We start from the raw sequence: 17,624 nt of genomic DNA on the forward strand, positions 1-17,624 counted from the left end.
TCTGCCACTAGCACAGTCAGTGTAGTCAGCTCAGCTATCACCATTGAGACCGTGTCTGTGCCTCGACCTAGGTTGGGCAAAACTAAACATGGTGGTGTTCGTCTTAGCAATCTCACTGGAATAAAGACCTCCTCCGTTCCTGCCATTATTGAAAGAGATTGTGATACCTCACATCTCAAAATAGGGTTCGCAAATGCCATTGAAATAGCAGCAGCTGTATGGGAACCAGCATATTCTTGAGCATGCAATACGACTTTCCTCAGTACGAAATCCTCGTCGACCCACTGTGCTGTCAGACTCAGCGTGCTCATGGGACTGACATCGCTGGTGCAAATATCAGTCGTGAAGTTAATAGCAGTGACGCCCATAGCAAGTAGCTCATGGATGTGCGTTTCAACAGTACTGTGTAACTCCGGTAGGGCAACATCTGAAAAATAGCACCTACGTGGTAGTGTGTACCGGGGCTCGAGGTGCTCGACCAGTCGGCGAAAGCCAACATCACCCATGACAGAGAACAGTTGATTGTCAAGGGCAGTGAATTCCATTATCTTGGTGTTAATGGATTTCTCCTTTGAGTTGTCTCACTGAAATGTTCTTACTCTTTCAAATGACTGCTGGACTTGAACTTGTTTAGTTGTTGGAAGTGTGCATGTAGTTTTCTTCTGCTTTTGTTCTCGGTAGTCGCAGAACGTCTGGGGTGATGCACTTTCAAATGAGTCATTAGGTTTGTGGTATTGAAAAATGTCACTTTCTCCCCTCCTCGGGAAATAATAGCAGCAGAAACGTTACATATGGCCTTTTTGTTATCTTCCTTTGAGACACCAAAATAGATCCACACAGCAGACATTGTGGGCCAGGTTAGGAATGCTGTGTTGCACGTGTAGCGCTGTATTTTTGCACATCGGCTTTAAACTAGACATCCGGCCGATGTTGGCATTTTTAGCTAATATCGTCCGATTACGATATGCTTGCCGATATATCGTGCATCCCTATTCGTTGGTGATGTGGACACCAAAGAACTTGAAAACTCTCGACAAGCTACCCTTCAGCCCCGTCGATGTTAATGGGGGCCTGTTCGGCCCTCCTTTTCCTATAGTCCACGATCAGCTCCTAGGTCTTGCTCACATTGAGGGAGAGGTTGTTGTCCTGGCACCACACTGCCACGTCTCTGACCTCCTCCCTTATAGGCTGTCTCATTGTTGTCAGTGATCAGGCCTACCACTGTTGTGTCGTCAGGAAACAACGATGGTGTTGGAGTCGTGCTTGGCCACGCACGCAGTCATGGGTGAACAGGGAGTACAGGAGGGGACTAGGAACACCCTTGATAGTCCCCTGTGTTGAGGATCAGCATGGCATATGTGTTGTTACCTACCCTAACCACCTGGGGGGGCGGCCCGTCCAGAAGTCCAGGATCCAGTTGCAGAGGGAGGTGTTTAGTCCCAGGGTCCTTAGCTTAGTGATGAGCTTTGACGGCACTATGGTGTTGAACGCTGAGCTGTAGTCATTTTCACATAGGTGTTCCTTTTGTCCAGGCGGGAAAGGGCAGTGTGGAGTGCAATAGAGATTGCATCATCTATGGATCTGTTGGGGCAGTATGCAAATTGGAGTGGGTCTCGGCTTTCTGGGATAATGGTGTTGATGTGAGCCATGACCAAAGTCTGGTCATGGCTAGAGACGTGAGTGATACGTTTCGGAAGTCATTTAGGAAGGTTACCTTAGTGTTCTTGGGCACAGGGACTATGGTGGTCTGCTTGAAACATGTTGGTATTACAGACTCAGACAGGGAGAGGTTGATAATTTCAGTGAAGACACTTGCCAGTTGGTCAGCGCATGCTCAGAGTACAGTGCCTGGTAATCCGTCTGGCCCTGCGGCCTGTTTAAAGGTCTTACATCGGCTGCGAAGAGCGTGATCACACAGTCGTCCGGAACAGCTGATCCTCTCATGCATGTTTCAGTGTTACCTGGAAGCAAGTATATAAGTTATTTAGCTCGTCTGGTAGGCTCGTGTCACTGGGCAGCGCTCGGCTGTGCTTCCCCTTGTAGTCTGTAATAGTTTGCAAGCCCTGCCACATCCGAGGAGCGTCGGAGCTGGTGTAGTACAATTCAATCTTAGTCCTGTAGTGACACTTTGCCTGTTTGATAGTTCGTCAGAAGGCATAGCGGGATTTCTTATAAGTTTCCCGGTTACAGTCCCGCTCCTTGAAAGTGGCAGCTCTACCCTTTAGCTCAGTGCGGATGTTGCCTGCAATCCATGGCTTCTGGTTGGAGTATGTACGTACAGTCACTGTGGGGATGACGTCATCGATGCACTTATTGATGAAGCCAGTGACTGATGTGGTGTACTCAATGCCATCGGAAGAATCCCGGAACATATTCCAGGCTGTGCTAGCAAAACAGTCCTGTAGTTTAGCATCTGCTTCATCAGACCACTTTTTTATTGACCGAGTCACTGGTGCTTCCTGCTTTAAGGATAGAATTATGGTCAGATTTGCTAAATGGAGGGCGTTTCAGCACTCAGCGGTCCCATTCTGTAAGCTTGTGTGGCCTCCCCCTTCATGGCTGAGCCGTTGTTGCTCATAAAAGCTTCCACTTCACAATAATAGCACTTACAGTTGACCGGGGCAGCTCTAGCAGGGCATCCTATGGCTGTGCCACATTGAAAGGCCATTCTACTGCCAATGTTTGTCTATGGAGATTGCATGGCGGTGTGCTTGATTTTTATACACCCGTCGGCAACGGGTAAGGCTGAAATAGCGGAATCCACTCATTTGAAGAGGTGTCCACGTATTTGATAGGTTTGGTTTCTGAGCTTTATGTATTATCATCATTAGGTATAATAGAGACATGAGGGGTGAAGCTTGGGAGGGGCTGAGTGCAGGGAAAACGATCCCATGTAGCAGTACTGATAAGGGGAGGAACCGTTTAAGGCCAAGATCACTCAGATCCCTGCCTAGCAATAACAATGCAATGATTAGTGAGGAGGAGACTCCACCCAAAGTGTGGTATGTATACTACCACGGGTGAAACAATACCTTTGTCTAATGCAGCTGTATTAACCCTCTGGGAAGAATAAACTTGGTTTAAAGCTTTCATAGTGTCCGTTGAGTTTGTACTCTGAAAATTAGAACCTAACATAGATGTGAATGATGCAGTGCCTGATCTTTGGGTTCCCACATCGGACAACTGTTGAAATGATAAGGCAACTCTAAACGATCTGCATTACTCCCACACTGCAATACCAGCTATACACCACCATGGACCAACTGGTTTCCTGGTTGATGTCTGGTCGGCCAAACAATGTTCGTCTGCCTACCTACACAGTGGGAAGAAGTCAATTGCATACTTCTCATGTCCCCTCTCCTCATCTCCTTCTTAAAACCCATCGGAGAAGGTCAGAGGGGAGGGACCTCTGGCTTTCACATCCAATGGGTTTTGAGAAGACGAGGAGAGGGGACACGAGAAGTATTTTAGTTGAGATCTTCCATGTGTTCACTACCAGTCCTAACCAGAAGATGGCGCCATGGAAACAGAAAAAACAACACTGACCTTATTTGACCGGTGTGGTACACTGTAGGGCCAGACACTGGACATGTGCTACTCTGTTCAAGTGGCCAACTCTAAATAAACATACCTTTGTCCTTCCTTGAACTATCACTGATCTGACAGAGTTGGCTCAATGCCTCCACCATAAATCTCGCCATGATTTCACAATACATGTTCCACTTAAACGGCACGTACCAGAAATAGCCGTTTCACACAGGAAATTTTGACACCAAGTTTTGAACAATTTGTATTAAGCCAGTCCCAATACCCTGCTCCAGAGCATGGCCAGCTAAGCCCTGGGCTAAGGTTGGTATTACCCCACAACAGAATATACAAGTGTGTAACAGCCCTGGGCTAAGGTTGGTATTACCCCACAACAGAATATACAAGTGTGTAACAGCCCTGGGCTAAGGTTGGTATTACCCCACAACAGAATATACAAGTGTGTAACAGCCCTGGGCTAAGGTTGGTATTACCCCACAACAGAATATACAAGTGTGTAACAGCCCTGGGCTCTATAATGTGGAAGAAAACTGGCAGTGTGAAAATCCCTCATCAGTGCTGCACTCAAGGAAGGAATGAGAAAAGGTTAAACTTTGAATGTATTTGTAATGGACCACATTTGATCATATCCCTGAAGCATCAAAGTTTATTGTTTTAATAGTCTTGTTTTTTTAATTAAACATATTAAAGAGTGTTATTTTATTTGTCCACTGTCCTGTAGATAAATCTCAATCGTGTTTGAGTCCTCGCCATGCCTCCTCCTTAAAACGCATTGGAGGAGAAGATCTGAGGGAGGACCCTCCAATGTGCTTTGAGGAGACGAGGAGGGAGAACCTGAGGAATCAAGGGAATACAATTGAGATTTACCGTTTAGCTCGTCTTGTGTGCGTTCTAACATAAAGCGGGTGTGAATGTCAACAAGTGAGTGTATGTCACATGTAGTGTGTGTGTGTGTGTGTGTGTGTGTGTGTACGTGCGTCAAACAGTTACAGTAAACACACACCTGAAATAGAAACAGGAAGTATTTAATACATTTGGTGAAAGCGGACGGTTGCCATGGTGACTGAATGGGTCCAACACTGACCAATAACAGGGCTCAACAACACTGACTAATGACGCTTTAGGAGCTCAGAACGGCCAATCAACAGTCAAAGCAGGTCTTCAGATGGTATGGAAAACTCCAGCTAGAAGTTAGAATGAATGGAAACCTAATAGGCGCTGGGACCTCACCATACGACATTATCTCACAGTTAAAAAGAAGATTGAGAACAAGCTATAGGATGAAAAATAAGAGTTTAGACACAGGTACAGCCAGCTAACGCTTCCTCTGTTCTGAACAGGCAGCGTATTGGCAGCCCAGGGGTCCATCGTCAGGACCATAAGTGGGGTGAAGAACTATGGGTAAGTTAATCATACATTCACAGCTCACTAGCCAATAAGAAACATGAACATTGTCCAAAGGGGCGGGGTTAAAGCTATCGCCGGCCACTCCTACTGGAGCCTTTAAACGGGTCAAAGTCCTCCTGAGAGAGAGAACGGAGGTTAGACAGACACACACTACAACAGGCATATTTAAGTCATCTCACAGGTCTCATACCTCATCATCGTCGTCATCAAATGTCACTCCTCTGTATGATTGGCTCTGACTCTGGGAGCCCCGCCTACTGGAGGAGGAAGAGGAGGCCCCAGAACCGTTAGTGGTTCAATGCAGCTGTTTTTACCTCTTATCAAATCATTACAGGGTAACAATTACGTACCTTACTGTGAATGTTTTACATTAAAATGGTCCAAAAAATAAACAAAAACAGCTTCTTATCAAAAAGCTTTTTCTCAAGCAAGAATTTATCTAGAAGTGTTCTGAGTGAGCAGCCTAGTGGGAGGGACATGCAACCTGAAAACCATCTGTTATTGGTCTATAAACTCCACCCATGCAAAATAAGCTGACGTTTCAAACAGCTCTTACACTAAAAAGGGCATCATTCTGATTTTATTCACTGTATTATTCCAACCTCAGTTTGCAAATATATATAAAACATAGAAAACCACGTTTATGACTGCACTGCCCCTTTAATACCCTCTAATTACAAACAGACACATACATACAGATCACTAATCAATGTCCAACTCCTACCCAACACACACTTTCCTACCTCTGTGTTGGTCGTGATTCAGGTGTTGGTCGTGATGCAGGAGTCAGTCTTGATGCAGGCTTCACAAAGGAAACATCGTCAGAGTCATCATCGTCAATGGTTATCTAGAGATGAGGGAGGTAAGATGGAGGAGGGAGGGAGGAGAGATGGAGGGGGGAGGTGAGATGGAGGAGGAGAGAGGTGAGATGGAGGAGAGAGGTGAGAGGTGAGATGGAGGAGGAGGGAGGAGGAGGGAGGAGAGATGGAGGAGGAGAGATGGAGGAGGAGGGAGGAGAGATGGAGGAGGGAGGGAGGAGAGATGGAGGAGGAGGGAGGAGAGATGGAGGAGGAGGGAGGAGAGATGGAGGAGGAGGGAGGAGAGATGGAGGAGGAGGGAGGAGAGATGGAGGAGGAGGGAGGTGAGATGGAGGAGGAGGGAGGAGAGATGGAGGAGGAGGGAGGAGAGATGGAGGAGGAGGGAGGTGAGATTGAGGAGGAGGGAGGGGAGATTGAGGAGGAGGGAGGGGAGATTGAGGAGGAGGGAGGGGAGATGAGGAGGAGGGAGGTGAGATGGAGGAGGGGGGAGGTGAGATGGAGGAGGGGGGAGGTGAGATGGAGGAGGGAGGGAGGTGAGATGGAGGAGGGAGGGAGGAGAGATGGAGGAGGAGGGAGGAGAGATGGAGGAGGAGGGAGGAGAGATGGAGGAGGAGGGAGGTGAGATGGAGGAGGAGGGAGGAGAGATGGAGGAGGAGGGAGGTGAGATGGAGGAGGAGGGAGGAGAGATGGAGGAGGAGGGAGGTGAGATGGAGGAGGAGGGAGGTGAGATGAGGAGGAGGGAGGTGAGATGAGGAGGAGGGAGGTGAGATGGTGGAGGAGGGAGGTGAGATGGAGGAGGAGGGAGGTGAGATGGAGGAGGAGGGAGGGGAGATGGAGGAGGAGGGAGGGGAGATGGAGGAGGAGGGAGGGGAGATGGAGGAGGAGGGAGGGGAGATGGAGGTGAGATGGAGGAGGAGGGAGGTGAGATGGAGGAGGAGGGAGGTGAGATGGAGGAGGAGGGAGGTGAGATGGAGGAGGAGGGAGGTGAGATGGAGGAGGAGGGAGGTGAGATGGAGGAGGAGGGAGGGGAGATGATGGAGGAGGGAGGGGAGATGGAGGAGGAGGGAGGGGAGATGGAGGAGGAGGGAGGGGAGATGGAGGAGGAGGAGGGAGGTGAGATGGAGGAGGAGGAGGGAGGTGAGATGGAGGAGGAGGAGGGAGGTGAGATGGAGGAGGAGGAGGGAGGTGAGATGGAGGAGGAGGAGGGAGGTGAGATGGAGGAGGGAGGTGAGGACACCAACATTAGAACATCTATCTACAACACACACATTCACTTCAAGACCAGTAAGAAAGTCTATAAAGCACGCAGAGATGGGGAGTGTGAGGGACTAACCTCGTCTGTGTAAGATTTAGCCGCCACCGCCCCTCTCGATGGCCGCTGGGGTGGAGCCTGGAACGCTGCAGGATGGAGGGAGGAGAAAGAGAGGGAGGAGAAAGAGGGAGGGATGGAAGATAAGTAGTAGATCAGTACAATAATACACAACAACACAGCAGCCACTCACCATCCATGATGTTTCTGCCCTGGGTGGGGGTGGCCACTGAGGCCTTCCGAGAACGGGCCCGCCCTGCTGGCTTCGGCTCTGCTGCACCTGGACACAAAATGCACCCACGCCAACAACATAAACAAATGCAGTCGTTAATATATACATGCATAAATATAATTAACCCTTTCTCATGAGTGAATAGATCTTGGAGAGAAACAAACCTCTTCCTCTCCTGGCTGTGGTTTGGCCCCTTCCCCTGCCACCCCGCCCCCTGCCCCTGGTGGGGGGAGGAGGGGCAGAGTCCTCGTCCGAATCCATGGACACATCATGCTCATCTGATAGGTCTAGGTCTTCGCCTCGCTCTATGCGGTGAGCTTTAGCCCTGTTGAGGGCCTACACAGAGAGGAGAGTACTGGTATGAACGTATACGTATGGTATGGTGTGTGTGTGTGTGTGTGTGTGTGTGTGTGTGTGTGTGTGTGTGTGTGTGTGTGTGTGTGTGTGTGTGTGTGTGTGTGTGTGTGTGTGTTCCTGACTCACCACCTGAACCTCTTCATCCTCCTCTGCAGTGTTTTTCTTAGATTCTCTGAAACGGCGAATCTGAGGAGAGAACAGGTTGCTGTGGTTACTATCATATCTCTCCCATCTCCTCTGTACCTCCTGGTCAATCTCCTCCTGTGTCAGTGCTCCTCTCTGCTGGAGGTGCTTACACCCTCCTCTCTCTCCCCCATCTCCTCTGTACCTCCTGGTCAATCTCCTCCTCTGTCAGTGCTCCTCTCTGCTGGAGGTCTCTACCCCCTTCTCCTCCCCCTCTCTCCACCTCCTTGTCAATTTCTTCCTCTGTCAGTACTCCTGTCAGCTGGAGGTGACTACCCCCTCCTCTCCCCCTCCTCTGTACCTCCTGGTCAATCTCCTCCTCTGTCAGTACTCCTGTCAGCTGGAGGTGACTACCCCCTCCTCTCCCCCTCCCCCGTACCTCCTGGTCAATCTCCTCCTCTGTCAGTGCTCCTCTCTGCTTGAGGTCTCTACCCCCTTCTCCTTCTCCTCCCCCTCTCTCCACCTCCTTGTCAATTTCTTCCTCTGTCAGTACTCCTGTCAGCTGGAGGTGACTACCCCCTCCTCTCCCCCTCCTCCGTACCTCCTGGTCAATCTCCTCCTCTGTCAGTACTCCTCTCTGCTGCAGGTGTCTCTGGGTTTTCTCCAGCTGGTATCTGATCAGTTCCTCGATGGCATCTTTCTCCTCCTTGTCCACATACTCCTGCACCGCCTTCCCCATGCCCTGCTCCGTCAGCAGGGAGAGCTGCACCGTCTACACACACAGTCATGTTAAAACACACACACACACACACACACACACACAAGGGCTGTCCTTGACAAAGCAAAATCTTACGTCAACCGAAAGTCGTCTGTTCTTTCGACCAATCGATTACTCAAAAATGTTTAAACGTGTAATTTTCCATTTATAGACATTTAATAAAATCTGCATAGAGCTTGTCTGATGCTTTAAGCTTATGGCTTGATGCCTCAAGAGGGCGCCAGAGATCTAGATAACCAGAAGAATAAAAACTTAACCTGACCAAACTATTCTCCTCCCTCTCCTGCTGGCTTTCGCAGATTCTGCCATTACTCTCCTGAAGTTGCCGGTAATAGGCTACACGGGGAGTCTGCAACCTTTTCTCATGTGGAGTGCCAATTTATCTTACCATTTCTACCGATCTGCATGCCAGTTATGGTTTTCATATGCACATTTTCATTAAACAGTTTAATTTAATTTATGATAATGTCCTCATATCTCAAAATCATTGTCATGTAGTTAATCAAAATGATATCCAAATCTAAATGAAAATGATAAACCTAAAATCTAACTTCTATTGCCACTTATTTAAAAATAGCTTACATAAAGCCAACAAATAAAATAAAAATTCAGTCTGCAGGTAGAAAATATCCTGATTTAAAAATAAATATCCTATATATCACATTGTTGCAGACAGGCCATGTGTAGCCAAACTTTAAACATTGTATCAACTATTAAATTGGTTCCAGCCCGGAAGCTAGCTAGCGAACTTGCAACATTGTATAAAATATTCTGGGCCCTCAGTTTCCCATGCCAGGGAGCTCGGGACAGACGCAGCTGTAGGCTTGACTTGGGCAGGAGTTCGCCGGAGCCGAGTACCAGCACCTCAACATGTTCTACTGCTTGAGCTCCTGTTCCTCTTAATAAATATTAGCTCAAAGGTATTGTGGAGCTCCTGCACCTAAATATAAACAGTACTGACACCCAAAATGAGTACCGGAACCTATTTCAGTCCAAGTCAAGCACTGATGAGAAGTAATCAGGAAGGTCTACGTTTCCAATGGATTAGAGCAAGACATTTTTCCCTTTCACGCCGAGTGGTTATCAAAAGGGAGAGAGCTGGAAAGATTTTTCTGGTAGTCTATAGGCCTTTTGTGTGTCCTTATTCACATGGACAGGAGAGCTCCAAACAAAACACAATGACTAAATTAACAAAATTCATTAACAGAATAAAATAAACCAAAACGTATTTCTCACAAGTGTAGCATAGGTTGTGCACTCTGCAAACAATGTGTCCACTCAGACAATGAGAACAGGAAGACTGGAATAATATATTGAATACATTAAAAATAATTACCATAACCAAAGTAACAAACAGCAGCAGTCAGGGCAAGAACGGCCTCGGCAGCAGTCAGGGCAAGAACGGCCTCGGCAGCAGTCAGGGCAAGAACGGCCTCGGCAGCAGTCAGGGCAAGAACGGCCTCGGCAGCAGTCAGGGCAAGAACGGCCTCGGCAGCAGTCAGGGCAAGAACGGCCTCGGCAGCAGTCAGGGCAAGAACGGCCTCGGCAGAAGTCAGGGCAAGAACGGCCTCGGCAGAAGTCAGGGCAAGAACGGCCTCGGCAGAAGTCAGGGCAAGAACGGCCTCGGCAGAAGTCAGGGCAAGAACGGCCTCGGCAGAAGTCAGGGCAAGAACGGCCTCGGCAGAAGTCAGGGCAAGAACGGCCTCGGCAGAAGTCAGGGCAAGAACGGCCTCGGCAGAAGTCAGGGCAAGAACGGCCTCGGCAGAAGTCAGGGCAAGAACGGCCTCGGCAGAAGTCAGGGCAAGAACGGCCTCGGCAGAAGTCAGGACATTCATACTGCTTGCGGAGCAGTGCAGTGCTGTTGTCAGGGGAGTGTGTTTATACAGGATGTACCACCCTCACCTACCGTCAAACAATCATGTCAACGTGGAGCTATACAGAGCCCTCCACATTGTTACAACATTTGGGAGGGGCATGGCGATGTGGTACAGAGCTCAATTTGGCCTCTGCATGCCTCTGGAGGCTCAGCAATTGCGTCACCCCCTCCATATCGGGCCACATTTTCAGAACAAGTTTAAAATGGGCATTTAATCTAGGCTTCCGCAATGGATTAGTTCACCGAGATGGGTGCAAATATATATACAGAACCAGTCAAAAGTTTGGACACACCTACTCATTCAAGGGTTTTTCTTAATTTTCTACATTGTAGAATAATAGTGAAGACTTCAAAACTATGAAATAACACATATGGAATCATGTAGTAATAGTAGTTCAAGTGTTAAACAAATCAAAATATATTTTATAGTTTAGATTCTTCAAAGTAGCCACCCTTTGCCTTGATGACAGCTTTGCAAACTCTTGGCATTCTCTCAACCAGCTTCATGAGGAATGCTTTTCCAACAGTCTTGAAGGAGTTCCCACATATGCTGAGCACTTGTTGGCTGCTTTTCCTTCACTTTGCGGTCCAACTCATTCCAAACCATCTCAATTGGGTTGAGGTCGGGTGATTGTGGAGGCCGGCTCATCTGATGCAGCACTCCATCCCTCTCCTTCTTGGTCAAATAGCCCTTACACAGCCTGGAGGTGTGTTGGGTCATTGTTCTGTTGAAAAACAAATGATAACCCCAAACCAGATGGGATGGCGTATCGCTGCAGAATGATGTGGTAGCCATGCTGGTTAAGTGTGCCTTGAATTCTGAATAAATCACAGACAGTGTCACCAGCATAGCATCACCACACCATCACACCTCCTCCATGCTTCACGGTGGGAACCACACTTGCAGAGATCATCCGTGCACCTACTCTGCGTCTCACAAAGACACGGTGGTTGGAACCAAAAATCTCAAATTTGGACTCATCAGACCAAAGGACAGATTTCCACCAGTCTAATGTCCATTGTTCGTGTTTCTTGTCCCAAGCAAGTCTCTTCTTCTTATTGGTGTCCTTTAGTAGTGGTTTCTTTGCAGAAATTTGACCATGAAGGCTTGATTCACAGTCACCTCTGAACAGTTGATGTTGAGATGTGTCTGTTACTTTTACATTTATTTGGGCTGCAATCTGAGGTGCAGTTAACTCTAATGAACTGGTCCTGTGCAGCAGAGATAACTGGATCTTCCTTTCCTGTGGCGGTCCTCATGAGAGACAGTTTCATCATAGCGCTTGATGGTTTTTGCGACTGCACTTTCAAAGTTCTTGAAATGTTCCATATTGACTGACCTTCATGTCTTTCAGTAATGATGGACTGTCGTTTATCTTTGCTTATTTGAGTTGCTCTTGCCATAATATGAACTTGGTCTTTTACCAAATAGGGCTATCTTCTGTATACCACCCCTACCTTGTCACAACACAACTGGTTGGCTCAAATGCATAAAGAAGGAAATTAATTCAACAAATTAACTTTTAACTAGGCACATGTGTTAATTGAAATGCATTCCAGGTGACTACCTCATGAAGCTGGTTGAGAGAACGCCAAGAGTGTGCAAAGCTGTCATCAATGCAAAGGGAGGCTACTTTGAAGAATCTCGAATATAAAATATATTTACATTTGTTTAACACTTTTTTGATGATTCCATGTGTCATATTTCATAGTTTTGATGTCTTCACTATTATTCTACAATGTACAAAATAGTACAAATAAAGAAAAACCCTTGAATGAGTAGGTATGTCCAAACTTTTGACTGGTACTGTATATTTGTTACTGCTCAACTAAAACAATCTTGTTCGACCAACAGCCTAACAACCAACGAGTCGACTAATTGGGGTCAGCCCTACTACACACACAGTCATGTTAACACACATCGTCATGTTAACACACATCCAGACACACAGTCAAGGTATGGAGAAATGTGTGTGTACCTTTTCTGCTGTCTGGAAGTACTCTTTAACTAGATCCTCCACCCTCAGACCCTCAGTTGAGGAGTGACTCAGGAGCTGCCCAAAGTCAACATCCTCTTCGCCTACACTTACACAGCAAAAAAGACAGAGTCAGGCGAGTGTTCTGAACATCAGAAAAGGTAGGCTTGTCAAATGTTATGATTATGGTGCATGGTGTGTGTGTTACCTTTAACTTTGGCCTTGTACTCCTTCTGTCTGATGAAGTGAACAACGTCTTTGGGGTTCGCAACCTGCTCTACAAACTTCTGACTGAAACGAGTGGCATTGAAGGCCTCAAAACCACCGCTGTAGTCCACCTTGAGAGAGAGAGACAAAGAGAGAGGGAGAGACAAATATTACACTGTGACAAATACTCAAGACCTAAGATAATCTTTCTTTCCCAAAATTATCATTCAGTCCAAAGAATTTGAAACTATAAAATATTTATTGGGTGAAAAGCCTAAATGTTTTGGCATCCAAATACTGTATGTGTCCTCCTGCCAAAACTTGAGGGACAACCAGTGAAAAATACAATGTAATGAAAATAATATTTCCCATTTAGATTTGTTTTGTCTTTCATACCATGTCATGTGTCTTCTCAGTCATGTTGAGACTGATCAACTACTATTGATTTAATGTATTGTTATTCTCATTAATATTGTTGTTGTAGTTGCTGTTAATGGTAATCACATTTCCACTACTACTATTAATGCCTTGTTGCTGTTGGTCCCACCATTTTTGTTATGTATATTTTGACAATGTAAGTAATTTAATTTGCCATGTCAATAAAGTCTACTGAATTGGAGAGAGAGCGAGAGAGAGAAAGTGGGAATTGTAAATTGTACCTTGAGGAAAACCCTTGATGCTGTTGCAGTGTTCAACAGAATAACATGTTTTATAATCTGGGTGGTTTGAGCGCTGAATGCTGAATGGCTAACAGCCGTGGTATATCAGACCGTATACCACGGGTATGACAAAACATTTATTTCTACTGTTCTAATTACATTGGTAACCAGTTAATAATAGAAATAAAGCACCTCAGGGGTTTGTGGCATATCACCAATATACCACGGCTAAGGGCTGTATCCAGGCACTTGTGCATAAGAACAGCCCTTAGCCATGGTATATTGGCCATATACCACACCCCCTCGGGCCTTATTGCTTAGGTATAAAATGTTACTAGTGTCTCACTCACTCTGAGGCGTATGAGGGGTTTCTCAGGGGTAAGGGGCTTTCCCAGTCGATCTCGCTCTGCTTCCTCAATCATCGCTTCCACCTGGGAACGAACACACACACACACACACACACACACACACACACACACACACACACACACACACACACACACACACACACACACACACACACACACACACACACACACAGTCAGGGAGAGCGAGAGAGAGAAAGAGCGAGCGAGCGAGAAAGAACACCTTGTGCTCACCTTCTCCTGGCAGAAGGCCTCTACCCTCTGGTTGACCTTGGGCATGTCAGGGTTGAAGAGGTCAGGGTGCTCTGAGAGGACCAGGTCCTGGATGAAGAACTGACGCACCGTGTGCAGCGGGATCTTCTGAAGGTTCATCTTACGCCCCTTCACCCTCAGCAGACCTATGTGCCTGCACACGCACACACACACACACAATGACACACACAGACACAGGAACACACACAAGGGCATAGAAATATGCAGACAAACACACAGTGAGTGCTGCTTGAGCGTATATAAAAGTGTTTGAGTGTGTGTGTGTGTGTGTGTGTTCGCGTACTTCTTGACGGCCTCTCCGGGGGACAGTGACGTGGCAACAGAGCTACCAGGCTGGGTGACGTAGAACAGCCGCTGTTCGTTCCTGCTGGGGTTTATCAGACACTCGTGTTCATGACCCCACACTACCAGGTCCAGGAAGTCATCCAGAAACTGCTCTGGGATGTAGTTGGTGGCCCCGTGCTTACTCCTGCAACACACACACACATGTTCTGGTGGACAGTATATACACACACACCTGTTCTGGTGGACAGTACCACACACACACACACACACACACACACACACACACACACACACACACACACACACACACACACACACACACACACACACACACACACACACACACACACACACACACACACACCTGTTCTGGTGGACAGTATATACACACACACACACACACACACACACCTGTTCTGGTGGACAGTATACACACACACACACACCTGTTCTGGTGGACAGGATATACACACACACACACACCTGTTCTGGTGGACAGTATACACACACACACCTGTTCTGGTGGACAGTATACACACACACACCTGTTCTGGTGGACAGTATACACACACACACATGTTCTGGTGGACAGTATATACACACACACACCTGTTCTGGTGGACAGTATATACACACACACCTGTTCTGGTGGACAGTATATACACACACACACCTGTTCTGGTGGACAGTATACACACACACACACATGTTCTGGTGGACAGTATATACACACACACCTGTTCTGGTGGACAGTATATACACACACACACCTGTTCTGGTGGACAGTATAAACACACACCTGTTCTGGTGGACAGTATATACACACACACACCTGTTCTGGTGGACAGTATAAACACACACCTGTTCTGGTGGATGGTGAAGAGGTTGAACCATTGGTCCTGGTCTTCTTTGGGGCGGAGCATGGTCACCTGGTTGTTAACAAACATCCTGTAGAGACGCTCATCAGGAATAGAGCCGATGCCGTACAGGGCTAGCTTAGTGCTGCCTTTCTGCAGGAGGACGGGACTAATCTCTATCCTCTCTACTGATTGGCTGCGGCCAAAATGATTGACAAGTCCGGCAGAGCTCAGGAGATCCAACGCACACAGACCATCCGCCTGGAGTGGAGACGAGAGAGATAGTTACACATAGAGATACAGACATATGCGTCTGTGGTTCAAGCTGGATGACTGAAACCTTGGCAACGGAGCTTACCCCTGTAGGATCGTCATGGTTACCGTGCACGCTGAACACGGGGATGGAGATGTTCAGGTTCTCATCCTGATAGTTCACCCACGGGAACCTGAGAACACAGAGAAACATTTGATGCACATACTGTACTTTACATACGACCCACGTTTGGAAAGTCTTTAATAATACGTGGATATTTTATCTAGTAAGTTCAACTAGAATATTATTCAACATTTGTGACAGGTGATGTATAGGTTTTCACCAATTAAAAAAAAGTGTGAGGATGCTGTCCATGCCAGGGCTAGCATCGCCACGCCAGGGCTAGCATCGCCACGCCAGGGCTAGCATCGCCAGGTCAGGGCTAACATCGCCACGCCAGGGCTAGCATCGCCAGGTCAGGGCTAACATCGCCACGCCAGGGCAAGCATCGCCACGCCAGGGCTAGCATCGCAAGGTCAGGGCTAAAATCGCCACGCCAGGGCAAGCATCGCCACGCCAGGGCTAGCATCGCCAGGTCAGGGCTAACATCGTCACGCCAGGGCTAACATCGCCACGCCAGGGCTAACATCGCCACGCCAGGGCTAACATCGCCACGCCAGGGCTAGCATCGCCACACCAGGGCAAACATCGCCACGCCAGGGCTAGCATCGCCACGTCAGGGCTAACACACAGACTGACTTGCTGTTGCTGAAGTTGACAGCCTGGTCACTGAGGACATCGAAGAGGATAGGTGTGTCTCCCATGCAGTACTTCCTCAGCAGAGAGATGCAGGAGTGAAGACAGCGTCTGGAAGGCTTGTTCTCATGGAACAGATCACCTCCCAACAGGATGAAGTCGACCTGCGGACAGAGACAGAGGTGAGTGTGGGAGAGAGAGAAATTACATTCTCACACACACACACACACACACACACACACACACACACACACACACTTGGTTCTCTTTGGCACACTTCAGGATCTCGTCGAAGGTGTTGAACGTGTCGTTGCCACGGACAGCATCTTTCTCCAGGTAACCAAGGTGAATATCCGTGGCGATCAGGATCTTGAAGGTGTCCTCATCGTCCCTGGCAACAGAAGCACAATCAGAACCCCAGAGTCTCCAGATGCACTCAGTGACAACTACACCACGACGAGACAGATTATTCTGAGGTTACATACAGGGTGTTCTCTGATGTCATGTTGAATGGAAACGGGTCCAGAGCAGCTTCTCAGAGAACCCTTCAGCAGCAGAGGGAGTGACGTCAACACCTATATCAATACAGTTAACACGTCTCTGGAGATGTCACCTACAGACAGACAGAGAGAGAAAGACAAGTCTGGTTGATACTCTGACAAATGCCAGCAGTCGCCTTAACTTATAGCCTGTAATTGGGGCACAGAGTTTTCCCTGGTCAGGTCATACTGTTTGCCACAACATTGTGAGCCAATGCAAATCTCCCATAGCTATGATTCTGAGGTTAAGCCAGCTCGGCTAACTGTAGGAAAGACTTCTGAATCCAATATGACCAATGACTGAATACACGGATTAAGTTGAATTTTCCCCGGCCTTGACGCTGATCTAAGGGCTAAGGTAACGTTACAGTTTTGCATTTCCCCCTAAGCAGTTAGGTAAGGTTAGGATTTCCGGAGGTTAATGCATAACGTTACATATTAACTAAGAGCACTCTGCAGTTAGCTAGCCAATGAGGTTCCAACAACGCATTAAAAGCAGATTTAGCTCACGTTAGCTAGCTAACTAACTCTAGCTGTTATTAGGCCGCTAATCTTAGCAGTGACTGTGCATTAGATGATACAACAACTGGCATATCTGACCCCCATGCGAATATCATGTTCTCAAATACTAGCTAATTCCATTATACACCGAGATAGCTATTCTTCACAAACCACGCACCTCTCCTACTCCCCGCGCTCGATTATTGTGTACATGTGAACAACTCCCCTTACGGAAGTTAGCACAGGAAACGTGATTTCCGAGAAGCAAATGTAGTTTTATTGACATGAAGCCTCCGCATGTAGCCATACTATGTCTGACGAAGAAAAACAGCAAATCCCAAAAGAAGACGATAAATTCCATGAAGCGGAGTTAGATGCGCTTGATTTGTAGTGCGCTTGATTTGTAGTGCGCTTGCATGAGCGGTTTAGGACATGTTCAATTATAGGCCTAGGTAGGCTATATGCTTTTATAGCGGCATATAGGTTTTATTTTAGAGTCATGAGAGA

General features: G+C 47.5%; 1 protein-coding gene across 4 annotated transcripts; it reads right to left on the reverse strand.

The window, feature by feature from the left end:
• Positions 1–4,550: 4,550 nt before the first annotated feature.
• On the reverse strand, positions 4,551–17,345 carry mre11a (MRE11 homolog A, double strand break repair nuclease). Of its 4 annotated transcripts, none has more exons than XM_038982546.1 (19): positions 17,296–17,345; positions 16,563–16,690; positions 16,336–16,468; positions 16,081–16,241; positions 15,427–15,514; positions 15,073–15,329; positions 14,210–14,395; positions 13,888–14,059; positions 13,639–13,719; positions 12,631–12,760; positions 12,426–12,526; positions 8,394–8,564; positions 7,796–7,855; positions 7,477–7,648; positions 7,274–7,360; positions 7,105–7,169; positions 5,697–5,800; positions 5,144–5,207; positions 4,551–5,069 (listed from the first exon to the last, which is right to left on the reverse strand). In XM_038982546.1, exons 2-19 carry the CDS (start codon positions 16,580–16,582, stop codon positions 5,022–5,024), a joined length of 2,100 nt encoding a protein of 699 aa, XP_038838474.1. In that variant the 5' UTR covers positions 16,583–16,690; positions 17,296–17,345; the 3' UTR covers positions 4,551–5,021. The 4 variants fall into 4 exon arrangements, with proteins under 4 accessions (XP_038838474.1, XP_038838471.1, XP_038838473.1 ...); XM_038982543.1 differs by having other exon boundaries at positions 5,144–5,210; XM_038982545.1 differs by lacking the exon at positions 17,296–17,345 and adding an exon at positions 17,217–17,285 and having other exon boundaries at positions 5,144–5,210.
• Positions 17,346–17,624: the final 279 nt, after the last annotated feature.

The sequence above is a fragment of the Salvelinus namaycush genome, unplaced genomic scaffold (genome assembly GCF_016432855.1).
Source record: "Salvelinus namaycush isolate Seneca unplaced genomic scaffold, SaNama_1.0 Scaffold12, whole genome shotgun sequence".
Lineage (NCBI taxonomy): Eukaryota > Metazoa > Chordata > Actinopteri > Salmoniformes > Salmonidae > Salvelinus > Salvelinus namaycush.